The sequence below is a fragment of the Pangasianodon hypophthalmus genome, chromosome 5 (genome assembly GCF_027358585.1).
Source record: "Pangasianodon hypophthalmus isolate fPanHyp1 chromosome 5, fPanHyp1.pri, whole genome shotgun sequence".
NCBI classification, from domain to species: Eukaryota; Metazoa; Chordata; class Actinopteri; order Siluriformes; family Pangasiidae; genus Pangasianodon; species Pangasianodon hypophthalmus.
In genome coordinates, this window is record NC_069714.1 from 25,802,927 (window position 1) to 25,821,072 (window position 18,146).

At 39.0% G+C, this 18,146-nt stretch overlaps 1 protein-coding gene across 5 annotated transcripts in view; it reads right to left on the bottom strand.

The window, feature by feature from the left end:
• The window catches only part of nckap1 (NCK-associated protein 1), a 63,126-nt gene that overhangs the window by 23,210 nt on the left and 21,770 nt on the right, over positions 1–18,146 (bottom strand). For 3 of the 5 annotated variants that reach the window (XM_034304348.2, XM_034304350.2, XM_034304352.2), the window contains 13 exons: positions 14,488–14,580; positions 14,293–14,349; positions 13,407–13,549; positions 12,974–13,064; positions 11,025–11,162; positions 9,816–9,864; positions 9,447–9,603; positions 9,252–9,308; positions 7,706–7,802; positions 7,473–7,579; positions 6,081–6,213; positions 5,526–5,607; positions 4,644–4,702 (listed from right to left, as the gene is read on the bottom strand). In XM_034304348.2, the coding sequence (XP_034160239.1) occupies positions 4,644–4,702; positions 5,526–5,607; positions 6,081–6,213; positions 7,473–7,579; positions 7,706–7,802; positions 9,252–9,308; positions 9,447–9,603; positions 9,816–9,864; positions 11,025–11,162; positions 12,974–13,064; positions 13,407–13,549; positions 14,293–14,349; positions 14,488–14,580 (1,263 nt within the window). The remainder of the gene's footprint in view (positions 1–4,643; positions 4,703–5,525; positions 5,608–6,080; positions 6,214–7,472; positions 7,580–7,705; positions 7,803–9,251; positions 9,309–9,446; positions 9,604–9,815; positions 9,865–11,024; positions 11,163–12,973; positions 13,065–13,406; positions 13,550–14,292; positions 14,350–14,487; positions 14,581–18,146) is intronic. The other 2 variants (XM_034304349.2, XM_034304351.2) reach the window with 1 other exon arrangement.

Here is an 18,146-nt window from a genome sequence, read left to right on the forward strand (position 1 = left end):
TATCTATCTATCTATCTATCTATCCATCCATCCTAAAGGTGGAATTGTCATTTCTGTATTCCTTACGTGTATATATAGCTTGAATAATAGAGTATAGAGTTTAAGCAGAATGGTGTGAAAAGCATCCAGTGAACATCAGTTCAACACAGACACAGCATGTTGAGAAAGGTCAGAAGGGAGCAGCCAGATTGTTTCAAACTAACAGTAAGGCTTTGGTAACTTGAATAATCATCTCAGAACACACAACAAGTCAAACCTTGAGATGGATGAGCTACAACAGCAGAAGACAACCTCAGGTTTCACTCCTGTCAGCCAAGAACAGGAATCTGAGGCTACAATGGGCACAGGTTCACCTAAACTGGACAGCTGAAATTCTGTCAGAAAATTCTCCTGGTCTTTTTCCGATTTGTCCAGTCTATGGACATGGTGGGTGTGTATCATGCTCATGTGAGTGTGTTGTTACTTATTCACCTTATAGGTGTCTTTTTCCCATGCAGCATGTGTTAGTCATCCTCTACCCCTGAATTGAGGTGTTTAAACTCCAGCAACACTGGTCTACCTGATACACTCATAGTGACACCACACACCATGTGAGAGTGACTGCGGTGCTGAAAATAATTCACCAACAAATAATATCTGGGTCAGATGTGGTCTTATGGCATTCCCTTCCCATTAATGGAGGATGTAGAGGGGGACTAATGCACTGGACATAAAAGACGAGCTTCAGTCACTAACTGTACACCTACCAAGTGGACTATATTACAGGTGGAGCTTACGAAGTAAATATAAGGACAAGGAAAAGTGGCCACTGGGTGCATGGTCACACAAGAGTGAACACACACACACATACTCTCTTCATGCAAGTAAACGCTTCTTTGTTTTCACTCAGCGAGAGCTAAATGCAGTAAAGTTCAGAAGTTCTTTGGAAGCACAGTGCAGCGGTTTATAAAATGTGTTGGCGATCCTGTGCGGTTTCTGCACTCCATAACCAGAGAGATGTTGTATAACAAATTATAATCCAGCTGCCATCTGAACACATGGAGGCACCGGCAATCCGCCCAACTCACTTAAACCTCACACTCTGTTCACTACTTTGCCTTGTTTTGTGATTAACCCAGGCCATCTACGTAGAGCTTTAAACAGCTTTAAGATATGACTTCTCTTCATGATCATGTCATAATGAATATATAGAATACTGACAAGTCCCCTTCTCATGCTCTGGATTCTTTACCTATCAATCTACCTACCTACCTATCCATCTACCCACCCACCCAGCTATCCATCAATATACCCACCTACCTATCCATCAATCCACCCTCCTACCTATCCATCAGTCTAAACCCAGCTATCCATCTACCCACCCACCTAGCTATCCATCAATCCACCCTACCTATCCATCTACCCACTCAGCTATCCATCAATATACCCACCTAGCTATCCATCAATATACCCTCCTACCTATCCATCAATCTACCCACCTACCTATCCATCAATCCACCCTCCTACCTATCCATCAATCCACCCTCCTACCTATCCATCAATCTACCCACCCACCCAGCTATCCATCTATCCACCCTCCTACCTATCCATCAATCCACCCTCCTACCTATCCATCAATCTACCCACCCACCCAGCTATCCATCTATCCACCCTCCTACCTATCCATCAATCCACCCTCCTACCTATCCATCAATCTACCCACCCACCCAGCTATCCATCTATCCACCCTCCTACCTATCCATCTACCTACCCAGCTATCCATCAATCCACCCACCCATCCATCTATCCACCCACCCACCCATCCATCAATCCACCCTCCTACCTATCCATCAATCCACCCTCCTACCTATCCATCAATCTACCCACCCACCCAGCTATCCATCTATCCACCCTCCTACCTATCCATCAATCCACCCTCCTACCTATCCATCAATCTACCCACCCACCCAGCTATCCATCTATCCACCCTCCTACCTATCCATCTACCTACCCAGCTATCCATCAATCCACCCACCCACCCATCCATCCACCCTCCTACCCATCCATCTATCCACCCTCCTACCTATCCATCAATCTACCCATCAATCTACCCACCCACCCAGCTATCCATCAATCCACCCACCTATCTATCTATCCACCCTCCTACCTATCCATCTACCCACCCACTCAGCTATCCATCAATCTACCCACCTACCTATCCATCAATCCACTCACCCATCCACCTATCCACCCTCCTACCTATCCATCTACCCACCCACCCAGCTATCCATCAATCCACCCACCCACCTATCCATCAATCCACCCTCCTACCTATCCATCTACCCACCCAGCTATCCATCAATCCACCCACCTATCTATCTATCCACCCTCCTACCTATCCATCTACCCACACACTCAGCTATCCATCAATCCACCCACCCATCCATCCACCCTCCTACCTATCCATCAATCTACCCACCCACCCAGCTATCCATCTATCCACCCACCTATTCATATATCCACCCTCCTACCTATCCATCTACCCACCCACTCAGCTATCCATCAGTCTACCCTCCTACCTATCCATCAATCCACCCACCTAGCTATCCAACTATCTACCCACCCACCTTTTCATCAATCCACCCACCCACTCATCAATCTACCCACTTACCTATCCATCTATCCACCTACCTACACATCAATCTACCCACCCAGCTATCCATCTGTCCACCCACCTACCTGTCCATCTATCTATCCACTTACCCACCCAACTATCCCTTTACTTATTCATCTATTTATTCATCTACCCACTTACCTATCCATCTTACATCTATCCATCCATCTACCATCCATCTACCCACCTATCTATCAACCCTTTCATCCATCTACCACTCATCTATTTATCCATTTATCTATTTATCCATCTATCTATCTGCCTACCTATCCATCTAGCTACCCACCTACCTATCCATCTATCTGCCCACCTACCTATCCATCTTACATCCTTCCATCCATCCAGTCACCCAGCTACCTACCCACTCATCTATCTACTCATCCATCTACCCACCTCCCATCCATCTATTCACCTATCTATCAACCCTTTCATCCATCCATCTACTACTCATCTATTTATCCATTCATCTATCTACTCATCCAACCATCCACCTATTTATGCATCTATCCATCTTTCCACTCATCCTTCTACCTACCCATTAACTTATCTATGCATCTATCCATTTTTCCACTTATTCATCTACCTACCCACTCATCTATGCCTCTATACATCCGCCCGTCCCCACTCATCTATCCCAGCCATCACACCCACCCATCCATCCACCCACATACTTAGTGATCGAGAAATTCAAAACAAACACAGTGATCTATTTAACCAACTTAAGAATACAGTACAGTGGGGGAAATAAAAAAAAATTGCATTTATAAACACCATGTTCTCAAGAGCAAAAGATTAGAGACTAAACAAAATATAATCGGAATAACATTTTGACCAATGTCTGGAATTCTGCTGTTCTGTGTTTTTTCCTACAAAGTAACAATAAGCAGGTTGTTGGAGACAGACGGAGGTCATTAAAAGTGTGCAACCCTGTGTCACTCTGTTTTGCATCCCTCAACTGTTAACTGCTTTTTTCATTTTGTTGTATGCTCTGATTAAAATATTTTTCTCTCCTGAGGTGAGTAATCGTGCCTCCAACACACTTAAACTTGACTACAGTCCAGACTCAGCAGGAGTCTGACTTTTGGGAATGACTGACCACAGTTAATAAATAAATAATACAGACACATATGGTACACATCTAAAACAATCTAACCAAAGTGCTTCAGGATTGAGCACTAGCAGTGTGGGTAAATGTGTGCGTGCTTGTGCATATATTAATAAAATAATATACATGTTACACCACAGAATTATTAGGGTTGGACCAAAAGGTACATTCTTTCTCTGCATGATCAGAATTAAAAAAAAAACAAAAAAAAACACACACTCAGAGCTTGATTAATTATGCCTAATAGGACTTGTACAAACAGAAAATGATAGGGCACCAGGATTCAACTATATGGTCTAATTAATTATGCCATTTAGGGCTAAGAAGTGATACCAGTGCACAGATTTAATGCTTTATTAATTGTGCCCAAGAAGAGTCAGAGGAAGACCCATTTAAGCAGTTAAATTAGTTAATTCTACGAATGCAATACACCACCTACGGCTCAATTAATTATGCTTATTAGAGAAACAGGATGTGGTAACACCAACCTTTCAGTGTCAGGTGCTGACTAATTCTGCCTGACAGAAGAGTCAGAGAGACAGAAGATACAGCACTCGTATGCTTAAGGCTTGATTAAGTATGTCTGATAGAAGGCAGAGACATGGTATACACCACCAGTGGCTAGTTCTAGGGCTTGATTAATTATTAGTAGTGCACATGTTCAGGTCTTGATTCATTATGCCTGGTAGATGTCAAAGGAAGGACCCTCTGTTTAGTTCTGTAGCTTGATTAGCTCTGCGTGATGAGACTCAGAGAAACAGACTGATATACCTACACCAGTAGATAGTTCTGGAGCTAAATTAGGTCTGTCTCTGAGTCTTAGGGAAAAGCAGTGCCACCCCACTATGGTGCTGAAAGGAGACAGGTTACGATCACTCTGCTTACCTGAAGTCGGAACCAGTCCAGCCTCATGCCTCGGAAATCAAACACCTCTCCATCCTCCACTGAGAGAACGAGAGAGAGAGACAAAGACGGAGAGACAAGAGATCTTTCTTTTAGTGGTGGAGTTTCGGTGACTGGATAGTCAATAGGTGACTGTTTATTCTTTTTCAGTCTAAGTTTGCGACACAGTGCTGTGATTCCGGTTACAGCATCAAGCAATATTTGTTCATTCCTTCATCAAGCATCAACAATAACAATTATTCTTTTACTTCATGCAAATTAGCTACTGCAACAACAATTCCAAATGACTGATTCCTTGGACCTGTCCTCTGCCATGGGATGTCTGCTGTTTCCAAAATTCTCAACTCTCCTAACTTCACTTCCTACGTGTTCACATCACAGGACAAGAACAAAATCTTTTGCTGAGATTTATTACGACGTTAAAACACAAAAGTAGCACAGCAAAGTGTAAACAAAATCATATGATGCATTTGGGTACAATTTTTTTCTAAAACCACACCCACAAACAGCAACAGCAGCAAAATGTCACCTGCTGTAAACCTTACGGTATACAGTGAAGTAACATACAGATGAAGCAGAAGCATTTCTGTAATTATCACATTTACAAACCCACTCATAATGATAAGAAGAAATGACCAAACTGTAACATAATGGAAACCATGGGCCTAATGAATATTCACTATCACTACAAGCTATCAAATACAAAAAACATTTTATATATTTCTTTTGCAATGATGTGTGGCTTAGCTTGTTAGTAATAAGCTAATAAGCTCAATCATGTGTGTAGGAGTAGCATAAAAAGTAGAAGTAGTCTAGAAGTAGTTTCAGTCTGATTAATCAACTTCTGGCAAGAAAAACAATCACCTTGTTTAACACTGAGCGAAGTCATCGTGTTCACGAAGGAAGACATGATGATGGACTCGTCCTCTGGACACACAGAGAGGTTCTGCAAGAGTCGGAGATAAAAGAAGATTATCAAATGAACTTATTTATATAGCAAATTGTGCTGCTGTAAATCTTACTTCAATTAAGTGATTTCAGTGAATAGCAAAATGCTAACAGTTTGTCTCCATCTAGTGGTCATGTGTATTATATCTTGATCTCATGTAGACACCCAATGTATAATTCCGGAGATCCTTTTTGCCATGACTGTATGAATTTCCCAAAGAAGAGGCGGGGGAAAAAAAGCACCAATTTAAACTGTCAGTGAGCTTTTTTAAACCGTAGTCCATTATATTCTGATATGACACCTCAGCATCAGCATCTCGCTTACAACATGCCTGCTGACTAGCGATTAAACACACAAAGCCATTATAGATGTTTATGCTTCCTCAAAATGATATTAAATTACATTAAATTATATGAAAACTATCATTTCATTAAAGTATGTACACAACATTTATGCTGAGCGAGCCTCACCTGGACCAGCTCATTGAGGACGACTGCATCGAAGCCGGACAGATACTGCACGTAGTACCTCTGCATGACGGGGCCGTACTTCCTCACATGGGCTCTCAGCTCCTCCATGTAGAAGATCAGCTCAGCAATGTGCCTAAGATGATTTTTAAAAAACGGCATGAAAAGCAGCCAGCAAACCATTCTCACAGCAGCACCGTTTAAAGCAAAAATTAAACACAACTTCGGTTTTACATTAAACGCAGTTGAACATTTTTGGTGCAAGTTTGCTTCTTTTGTTTTCGCACAGCTGTGATTCGACTGCAGGTAATCACAGCCATGCTGATATTCACTACAACAGCACCATCACGAGTGTGATATTGCTTTTATACAACAGTTCTTTAAACTTGAAATTAATATCAGGTAACTGACATTTCAGACACAATATATCCAAATATTGTCTTTTTTTTTTTTTCCCCCATCAATGAAACTAGTTCCTAAAGAAGCCACAGCTGGATAGAGTGTTGCGTGTTGCCAATGCCAACGCACAGACTGACTGACAGCCCGTAGCAAGTGTAGTAACGGATTCAATGTAACGAAATGTTGCTTGAATTGGAATTTTCTGTAGGGAAAAAAAAAAAGAATTGGATTTGGAAAAGATTTTTTTGGAACTGGAAATGTTACCATAAAAAAATATGATTGTATTTTCTGCTAGAATTAATTTTATTGTATTTATACTTGATTATATTTGTTAGATTTGCCAGGGAAGTGATTTTGTGTAGAAGAGTTTAACTGAACAATCAAAGCTGCTGTTTTGTTTAAATCATGTTTTTACCTTTGTTTTTTTTTTCCATATTTTTTAAGCATAGCTCAGTTAAAAAATAATGTTAAAGCATAGTATATTATCTATGTAGTATTATCTAGTAGATATCAGCTGAGACTCACAGTTTGAGTATCGGTATCATCGTCATCGTAAAAGAAAAAGTGGCACTGTGCCATCTCTACTTGTCAGCTACAACGGCCTCAGTGCAAAACTAAAGAAGCAACCCTCAGACATCAAAGCATGTCTTTGCTGATTGACTATAAACAGACATTTAATATTTAGGTGACCTTTTACTTTAAAAGTTTTGAAGTGAAAAAGCCAGGATCTGCATCTCTGATAATGGTGCTGTATCAGTACCACAGTTATATAGCATGTATATATTATGTTTCATATATTATGTTTCAAGTGGCGTACAATGAGACAAACAGGAAAATAAAGTGAAACATAAAATAGTGTAACAATAGTAACACAATTATAGTACAAAAAAAATAACAACAGCAGTAAGCTAATGAAGAAAGACATTTTTCATATTTAACCAAGATAAACAAACAAAGCAGCAGGAGAGTGAGTATGTGTGAGTTCGGTGTCTTTACTTGTCAATAAAGTCATCTGTGCTTTTCTTTTGGATGTTGTCGGCGTGTCTGAGCAGCCAGATGATCTCATCACGAGCAAACGAGAGAGCCATGAAGACAAAAAGAGCCTAGAGAGAAAAAAAAAGGCAAAAAAAGTCAGAAAAGATTCTGTACGTGTTGCTGTGTAGGGGCTTGCACAGACTCATTCTACTCGTAAAGAAAATAAAAAGAGCACAGGGCTCAGAGGTCAGTACCTTCGGGCCGAGTAAGCCTGGCTGGTCTGCCAGCACAGTGGCTAGCTCCTTCAGCGCAGAACGCAGGAATTTACGCCTCTCCCTGTGCATCGAGCCTCTGGACAAAGCAGAAACATCAAAGTTCAGATTGAGGGGGAAAAAACAGGCCATGCAGCAAGAATGTTGGTGTTTACTGGAGCCTGATGATGAATGCTGGTGTTTGCGGGTGTCTGATGGAGAATGTTGGTGTTTGTTAAGCTCTGATGGAGAATGTTGGTGTTTGCTGGTGCCTGATGGAGAATGATTGTGGTTGATGGACAGTGCCAGTGTTTGTTGAAGCCTGATAGAGAATGTTGCTATTTGTTTGTGTCTGATGACGAATGTTGGTGTTTGCGGGTGTCTGATGACGAATGTTGGTGTTAGCTGGTGTTTGATAGAGAATGATGGTGTTTGTTGGGATCTGATCAAGAATGTTGGTGTTTGTTGGGATCTGATGGAGAATGTTGGTGTTTGTTGGGATCTGATGGAGAATGTTGGTGTTTGTTGGTGTCTGATGGAGAATGTTGGTGTTTGCTGGTGTCTGATGGAGAATGTTGGTGTTTGTTGGGATCTGATGGAGAATGTTGGTGTTTGCTGGTGTCTGATGGAGAATGTTGGTGTTTGCTGGTGTCTGATGGAGAATGTTGGTGTTTGTTAAGCTCTGATGGAGAATGTTGGTGTTTGCTGGTGTCTGATGGAGAATGTTGGTGTTTGCTGGTGTCTGATGGAGAATGCTGGTGTTTGCTGGTGTCTGATGGAGAATGCTGGTGTTTGTTAAGCTCTGATGGAGAATGTTGGTGTTTGCTGGTGTCTGATGGAGAATGTTGGTGTTTGCTGGTGTCTGATGGAGAATGCTGGTGTTTGTTGGGATCTGATGGAGAATGTTGGTGTTCGTTGGGATCTGATGGAGAATGTTGGTGTTTGTTAAGCTCTGATGGAGAATGTTGGTGTTTGCTGGTGTCTGATGGAGAATGTTGGTGTTTGCTGGTGTCTGATGGAGAATGCTGGTGTTTGTTGGGATCTGATGGAGAATGTTGGTGTTTGTTGGAATCTGATGGAGAACGTTAGTGATTGCTGGGGTTTGTTGGAGAATGTTGGTGTTTGTTGGTGCCTGACAGAGAATGTTGGTGTTTGCTGGTGTCTGATGGAGAATGCTGGTGTTTGCTGGAGACTGCGAGAGAATGTTGCTTTGTGTTTGTGTCTGATGGAGAATGCTGGTGTTTGCTGAAGCCTGATACATAATGTTGGTGTTTGCTGGTGTTTGATAGAGAATGCTGGTGTTTGTTGGGATCTGATGGAGAACGTTAGTGATCGCTGGGGTTTGTTGGAGAATGCTGGTGTTTGCTGGTGATTGGTGTAGAATGTTGGTGATTGTTGGTGCCTGATAGGGAATGCTGGTGTTTGATTTGTATTTTTTGGTATTTCACGGAGAATGCTGATGAATCATGGTGATTGTCAGCATTTGCTTTACTCTGTTTTGGAGTTTAGAAATTTTTCATGTTTAGAAATTTAATTTAATTGCACATACGCGTGTGACAGCGCTGATTCTTTGCATTCACGGATGTCATTTACGCGCTTGTTGTAGCTGCGACAGAAACAGGTTGGAGAGAAAAGAAGAAAACAGAACAAAAGTAAATCAATCCACTGATGATTATTTCACAGTGTTAAATATGACATTACATATATGTACAGAGGTAAATGCTGAGTAAGAGATAACGCTGACCCGCGGAGGTTGACAAACAGATCCTCAGCAGCTTTGTGGATGTGGAAGACCTCGTCTCTGAAGAGGCAGAGGCAGGAGTTGCTCTGTAGGGCCAGTTTCCACAAACTGAGGGCAGTGGGATCGCTGTTTAGAGCCGCATGGCACAGGATAAACCCAACTACGCACAAACAAAATTACAGAGAGAAGTCTTTAGGAAAAGTCACAAGCTCAGTTTCACAAATACATAATATCATTAGGAAGGAAATGTGTGCAGGGAAAATGCAGAGAAAGATTAATTGTTTGTACAGACTTGTGCATGACCTGGAGAGCATGTAGAGGTATGCAGTCTGACCAGAATCACAGCATCATAAAAATTCTTCATTTACTTACACACTATCCACTTCTCCATAGTGTCCAACGACAGGTATTCACATGGCATCTAGAAGACAGGAAATAGCTCTGTTAATTACAGGAAATGGACTCAATAATCCACAATACAGGCTGACTGTTTCAGTACTATATATGAAGTAATTTCGATCATCTTTGAAAGAAATATTAAATATCGAGGTGGGTTAAAATTGTTCATAGCTCACATTTGGCTCTTTATCAGAAGTATTAGTTCCCATTCCCAGGCCATTTGTTCATTACAGCAAAAAACTAACATTATACTAAGGACCTCAGCTTGTTCTCATGATTTAAGCTCTAGAACTAATGTATTGCTAAACTGAGCAAAGTTAGTTCATCCAGATGGTTAGTGCAGCCTGTGGGTAAAACAGTGTCTACCAGAAACCAACCTTTGACCTATTAGTGTCCATAAATGGCACTGGACCTTTTCATGTAGGGAATGGAAGACACTGCCTCTCTATTATAAGTACTATGTAAAAAACACAAAGCAACACTTCCAGGACCTTTAGCGGTGGCCTGTACCCTAAAACAAGTGCTGTGGAATGCAAGTGGAACGGAAAATGGACTGGAGTGACCTAAATCTACATGTGTACAAGACAACCTCCAATTCATTCCAGCTGTTAGCGCCTACATCAGTAATGATCATAGCTGAACACAGTAGTACAGTATAAACATTACTGTGGTCAGGCTGGACAGACAGAAGCTCAGATTTGGTTGATATTTAGTGTCTGGCAGTTTGTCAGTGTGCCACTGTAATATTTTATTACCTTTATTTAATGCATTTATAAATGACTCCTATATCAGCCAAGCTGTAGTCTCTACTGTTTAATGTTAGCTAGAATGAGATATAGTGATCAAACTGCTTGAGAACTTCATATTCAGATGAACAAAAGGCATAGTAGATGGTTATTTCAAAATGTTTACCAATACTATATGAGAAATCTTCAAAACTTGTTAGTTTATCATAAAATCTGACTATTATATCTTACTGCTAAGAATAAGCCTACAAGTACAAATGGATATGAATTAGATTAGACTCAGAAGAGGACAGTTCAAGTCTTTAATATATAAGCTGCACACTCACTACCCATATGAGAATGTTTCTCATTTTATGCCAATACATGTAGTCGTAATGCCCTGTCAGCACTATTAAGGTCTGTATTTTCTGAATAATGACCCAGGACTTCATTTTACCGTATCAGACTGGGCTGGGTTCAGCATGGTGCTGGGGGCGCTGATGAGACTCAGGAGCTGAGCGTTTCTCCACTGGTCGGCCGAGAGATTACGGCGTGGGTAAACCATCTGCAGGGAGATGAGCGCATCCGAAAGGGACTGCAGGGAAGACATAGTTAGCAACCACTTTAAATATTCATACTACAGATGGGTTCAGGTCTCAGTTTATATGGATATCAAAGACAAAATGGGTTCAACAAGGGATCGTTGCCTTCCTAAAGCGGTTTTAGTTGGAGCTTTTCCAGAAAGGAAACGCTCTTTTCTATGGTTTCACATAAAAACCTTAATGATTCCCACAGAGAAACAAAGAGAGAACCTGAGTGCCTGACTGAACCTTTTTTCTAAGAGTATACTTCATTCATTCTTTCATTCATTCATCTTCGGTAAGCATTTTATCCTGATCAGGGTCACGGTGGATCCACAGTCTATCTAGAGTCAGCATATACCATTGACATGACACCAGTTTGTCACAGGACACCGTACACACACATTAACACCTAGGGGCAATTTAGAGTAGCCAATTCACCTACTGGAATGGGCTTTCTTGGGGAAGAAGGAACCAGAGAACCCGGAGGAAACCCTGGTGGACACGGGTAAAACATGCGAAACTCCACACAGACAGTAACCTGAGCACAGGACAAAACAAAGACCCTGGAGCTGCGAAGTGGTAACACCGTAAGAGTGTATAAATATTGTTGGTATTACAGCTGGCACATTGTTTACTGATACTGAAATATAAAGACCATTAAAACAAGGGGACTATTTTTTCCAGTCAGCAGTTCTGACATTGCAGGATTTGAGGGACTGGACATCCCAGATGAATCCCTGAAATTAATGTTTTTAATAGAATATTTTTAAAAGGGGACTGAGTGCTAAAAATATTCTACACCACAATTAATAAAAAAAAATGATTCAGTGGTAAAATACTATAGTCAATATCCCATACCTTATCTATACAGTTTTCTATGAGTAGGTAAACTGTTTTACAGTAGATTACGTGATGTATTAACAGCATCTAGGCATGTGACAATGCATCGCGATGCAAAAACGTGAAGCTGTGAATCGTAGGAAAGTGCGATTCCCATTGTGGAAATCAGTTTTCTATTAATTATGCATCTGATGCAATTGCACCGTTTGAACACCAGAGGTCTTAAAATATATAGAGAGCACGCTGACCGATAGCTCTAGATCACAACACCCGGCACGCATAATACATTACATGGTTACGTGGCCAGGTTATAAGTTAAAGAGCGCTCTTCTGTAGCTTTTAAACGACACCAGCCCTGCGCTGCTATGATTTATGATGGCCAAGAAAGAACCTATGGAATACAGCCATTTTAGGCGACTTTGGATCTCTATCTCCAGTTTAAATGAGGCCTCAGGTGCTGCTACAAAGATCATTGTTTTAATCGATCATTTTCCCCGGGTCAGAGACTGTTTATTCAATCAAATGTTTGGGAGATTTTATAAATTTATTTATTTTTAAGAGATGGTGAATCTGTAGTACATTTTATTTACAATATGATTTTTGATACAATGATCAATGTATCAATTTTTGATACAAATATCAATTGTAAAATGTTGTATTGAAACAAAAATCCACATTGTTTTGCATTTTTTAAGATTCTTAAATAAAAAGGCGTCTTTTCCGTCATCATTTTTCTTCATTCAAATTTTGTTCAAATTATTTCTGAGAATTAAAATGAATCGATTTGTGAAGCCAGTGTCATTAGTCGAAACGAATCGTGACTGTAGTGTATCGTTACACCCCTAATAACAACAGTATTAGACTACTTTATTTTAAAAATGTGTGCCGCTTTCCTAAATGGTAAAAATACTTGGGTGAGCAGCTTGACAGTGCTAGAGCTTGTTAAAATAATCTGAATCAATCTGGATGTGTGAAATTTCACCTTTCCATGAGGAACAAACTCCTCCATCATCTTCTTCAGAGGATTCTCATAGTCCACGATCATCTGTCCGAGCCGAGGATATTCTCGATCGCTGTGGAAGAAAAACATCACGCATGCCTTCAGCACAAAGTGTCACGCTATGCTGTCATTTGGCAGATTTTTTATTATTTTTTTTTTTAAAGGAAGTGTGGCTCTCTGAAAGGTTGTGAGATCAAATCCCAGCACTGTCAGATCCTGAGATCTCAGATCCTTCAGCCACCAATTATGTTTATACACACAACCAAACACTGGATAATAGTAGAACAGCTTTTCAATTAATGCTGCTCTCTGAGCTCCAATCTGAGGGCAGAATCACTTGCACTCTTCTCAGAATAGTCCACCCCATAATTCTGTTGTCATTTTATATTATATTAAACATTATGTTTAGCCGTACCTCGCCCCATGTGTCATCTCATGCGCGTAGTTGTAGAGGCCGATGATTGCTTTGCGCTCTTCAATCCGAGACAGAAGCATCATCAGTGTAGTGTATGTCACAACAAGGTCGAGGTAGTTCCTCGTGAGGTCAAAATTTACAGTCTGGGGGGGAAAAAAAAACAATACTAAACCAAGGAAAAAAATAGTTTTTCCCCATATGGTGACTTATACAACTAACCTGCATTTTATGCACTCTAATACATTATCATTTCTAGAGCAACAACACTGGAGCTTTTATTTAGCATTTAAGGAAGGAGGCTCCAGTGTCAGTGCTTTATAACAGTCTAAAGATAAAGCTGTAACACAGGAAATTCTTCAAGATGGAGGAGTTTGTGCTTTCTAGTTTCTCAGCAACAAGATTTTCTGTAATTAACTTATTATTAGAGGAAAACAAGAAGAGAGGCTGTTGAGAGAATGACTGTTTATAGATGCTATAAATGTAAGTTATAACAATAAGTAATTAATTTGCTTTGCATTTCCATTAAATAGAACTATAAATGGATGAAATGTACAATGTGTCATTCCTTTATAAATAAAAAATTGTAATCGCTGCAAAAACAATTTGCTACAGAATAAGAGGAATAAAACACTTCAAGGCATGCGGTTACAGGAAAATAATCAACTTCAGGCTTGTAACAGTAACTCAGCTTTGTGCTGGACCACATGACACCACCATGTAGTTGATTATTTTCCTATAACAGCGCATGTTTTATTCCTCGTGCAAGTTTTATTCCTTTTACAGCCGCCCTGCCACTCTTGAGAAATTATCATTACTGTTCGACTCTCATCTGCTACAAAAAATGTAGGTCACATGACCTGACCTGTCATTTTTTTTCCCAACTTACAATATCAAAGAAAACTTGGCAAGCATCGATAGTGTTCAGCAGTTCACACACATGGTCCTGCAGAAGGGAAAAGAAGAAAAAATGTATATGTAAATGCAGTGTGTGTCGTAAGAGTTCAGAGAGATAAGTCAGTACATGACCAGAGAGAGAGAAAAAAAAAAAAAAACTAATTCAAAACGAGTTTGAGTCGCCTACCTTAAATTCCATAACATCCACAAATGTGAAGTAATATAAAGCGAGATTCTTTAGTATTTCTGACTTTTCTTTTTGAAGCTGTGCAAGCTGTTGCTGTAATAATAAAGAAAAAGAAAGAACACAATGTTGAAAAAATAAACAGATCTTCAAAAAGTAATGTAGTCATAATTCAATTTGACTCGTCAGCAGGGTTCTCAGTGTGTGGACTCAAATATGACTATTTAATCAAATATGACTATTTTTTATATCCATTGGGCAAGTGCTACTAGATTTTTTTATTATTATTAAAATAATTTTTTTTTTTTTTTTTTTTTTTTTTTTTTTAAATCATAGTTCACAATATTATCATAATACTGCATCTGAGCAACAGAGTATTTTTTTTAATCTCATCTCCAAATCCAGGATTATGGGATCTCCTTCCCTAACAAGGATTTACACTCCTTCAAATGTATCCCTGGAGCCCAAATTCTGCCCAAATAGCTCCCCACGTCTTACTTCCCACTGACAATATTAAGAAATGCATTATGATGACATTTTTTCATCATGACGTAATGCTTTCTGACAGATCTGTTCAAATCCTTTACGTGCATATTACACACTGGCTGTATAAAATATAGCGATATTCAGCATGTTTATCATGAACACTTTGGTAGTCAGCGTCTAAGCTCTGGAGATAATCTCTGTCACATTTAGAGAAGAGGATAAAGAGGGATGTTTTCATGGCTCCTTATTTCGTACTGCTTCAACTGTTTGTGTCCTTCTTGCGGTAAGGCAATCCCATAATTCTGTTTACGGCAACAGAGGTTCATGGAAGGTTAAAACTGAACTGTTGCACCGATTGAGGAATAACTTGTAATTATTAAATTAATAATATAAACTGTAAAAAAAAAAAAAAAAAAAAAAAAAAAAAAAACTAGATTCAGTGTAGTAATTAGAGATGTAATGATACACTCTGGTCTTATTCACGATACTGGGTTTACGATTCGATATTCTCAAAATATTCTGAACGAAATTTGAGTGAAGAAAAATTATGAGTCATAAATCTTTCTGAATCAAGAAGTGCAAATTAATGTGCATGTTTGTCTGTATAAAAACATAAATCAATTTAAAATTGCTACAAACTGAGGATTCATATTGTAAACAAAACGCACTACAGGTTCACCATGTCTTAAAAATAATAAATAAATTTATAAATTCTCCAAATTTGATCGAGTAAATAGAGTAAGTAAATAAATAAAATAAAGTAAGTAAATAAATAAAGTATCTGATTCACGAGAAATTATGGATTGAAACATAAAGCAGCACCTGATGCTTCATTTTAATTGGAAATTTAATCGAGCTCCAAAGTTGACTAAAATGCCCGATTTCCGCAGCATCTTTCTCGAGCAACGTAACCGAAGTGTAACCATATAACACATCAGTTGTTGTGATTCAGCGCTATCAGGCTATCAGTCACTTCACAAGTGCACGTTTCCCATCTCAGTAATGGCGCAGGGTCTCCACAAAAGAACGCAATCACATGACCAGAGTGCTCTCTTTATATTTATGGGTTGCACAGATTGGGACCTTAAACAGTGCAACTGTATGAGATACATAATTAACAGAATGTTGATATCGCACATTTCCAAGATGCACGTGGTCGCATTTTTGCGTTGCGATTTATCGTGTTGTGATGCGATGTCGTGTCGTTACAACCCTGGCAATAATATTGTGAACTGTGAACTGAAACAACTGGTAATTGCTCTTAAAAGTGTAGCTGGGAACAGAGTTAATTATTAAAAATTATTAAAAGTAAATCTGTTCTCAATGAAGGTATCTATCGATTGTCTTTAACAAAAGAATGTTGTATACATTATCGTTTAATATATGTTTATTTCTACCTACAGGGTGTCTGAAAAGTCAGGAACCAATAAAAACTACACATACTTAATTTTGTATCTATTACTTACAATAAATGCTCTACATGTTCACCCTTAAGCTCTACGCATTTTCTCAGCTGCTGTATCATGTTTTTTGTGGATTTTGCTCAACATATTCAGGTCCACATGTTTGCTCAACATATTCCCATTGGTTCCTGACTTTTCAGACACCCTGTAGAAAGAAAACCTGCACGTAGTGTAAACCTTCATTGCGTAAAACATCTGAGAGGCATCAAATCTTGCGTAATGGTTTCAAAAGCCAACTTGCGTGAATGTCTGAACCCTGCATCGAGTCTGAACATGCTTTAAGCCTTCCTAGCTTAAAGCTCAGCTTTCTTCCAATTACTGGTGACTTCACAGCAAGTGTGCATTGCAAAAGAACCAAAAAAACACCCAAAGGCTAGAAAATGCTGGAGATATCATGTGGGTTTAAAGTAAACTATACCACAGCGTTTGTGAATTCTCTAATCTGATTGGTCAAAAAGTGGTTAATTTTCTATAACAGCAGCTCAGACAGTACTTCTGGCTATAATCCAAATGACAGGTTTATATTAATGCGTTTGTTTTAATACGTTATTGTTTCCATAGGAACGATTCTTTCACATTGACCTGTATGGCAAATAATAAACAGATTAATAAAATGTGCTGTTATTTATTAAAGAAGAGCATATATATAGTATAATCATTGATATGGTGAAGTTTTCTGTAAGGAGATGTTTATGTAACATTTATGGAAAGAGCCTCTAGTTTCAGCGCTATGTAACAGTCAGTCACAAAGTTTTCCACCAAGCGAAAGTTTTCAAGACAGAGGAGTTTGTGCTTCCTGTGTTCCTGGGAACGACTGGCTTTAGGAACTAATTTGTTCTGTAGAAGTTAAATGTAACTGAATCAAACGTAACTGCAAGCAGTTAAAACGTGTGATGTATAGCTCTTTAGTAAATTAAAAACTGTAATCATTGGCAAATCGCTGTGGTATAAGAGAAATAAAACACTTCAGGATGATCTGTTACAGGAAATTAATTAATATCGGGTTGGCAACAGTAACCTCCACTTCGCCACAACCCTATTGTTGATTCTTTTCCTGTAACAACACACCCCACAAGTGGTTTATTCCTTACTTATTAAAAATGTTCCTTGGCGTGAATGGCATACTAATCATACTAAACATCCTCCAACATAAAATCACCATTAATTATTATCTGATTATTATAAATATAATTAACTTTTTCTGCGTTTTAAAGTCTTGTGCAATGCAAACCTGCTCTAAAGTCAAGTTAGTAACAAGCTTACAGTAATCTTATAGTCGTATGAATTATAATTATTACAAGCTTATTCTATATTAACAGCATTAATGATGTGCTGGACATCACTGTGCAAACTGAGTATTAGGCAATTTCTAACAAAACACCCCCCAAAAAGTGATGGCCAAAGAACCCTCACTGGCTGCAACCACTAATGCATTTTCAATGCATAATAAATATTAGTAAACACTTTACTACTAACCAGTACAATGTTTACTAGTATTTCACAGACTTCACCCTTCTCAACATTACTCCTACAAATACATTAAAATGCCACAAAGCATTTTAATCATGGTGTTAAACAGCCCTGTATATGATAAGGAAAACAGCAAGGATGGAGAGAACACCAAAAAACAAAGCAAATCATCTGTAATTAAAATAATAATAACAATAATAATAATAACAATAATAATATCAATAATAATCAAAAGAAAAGTGA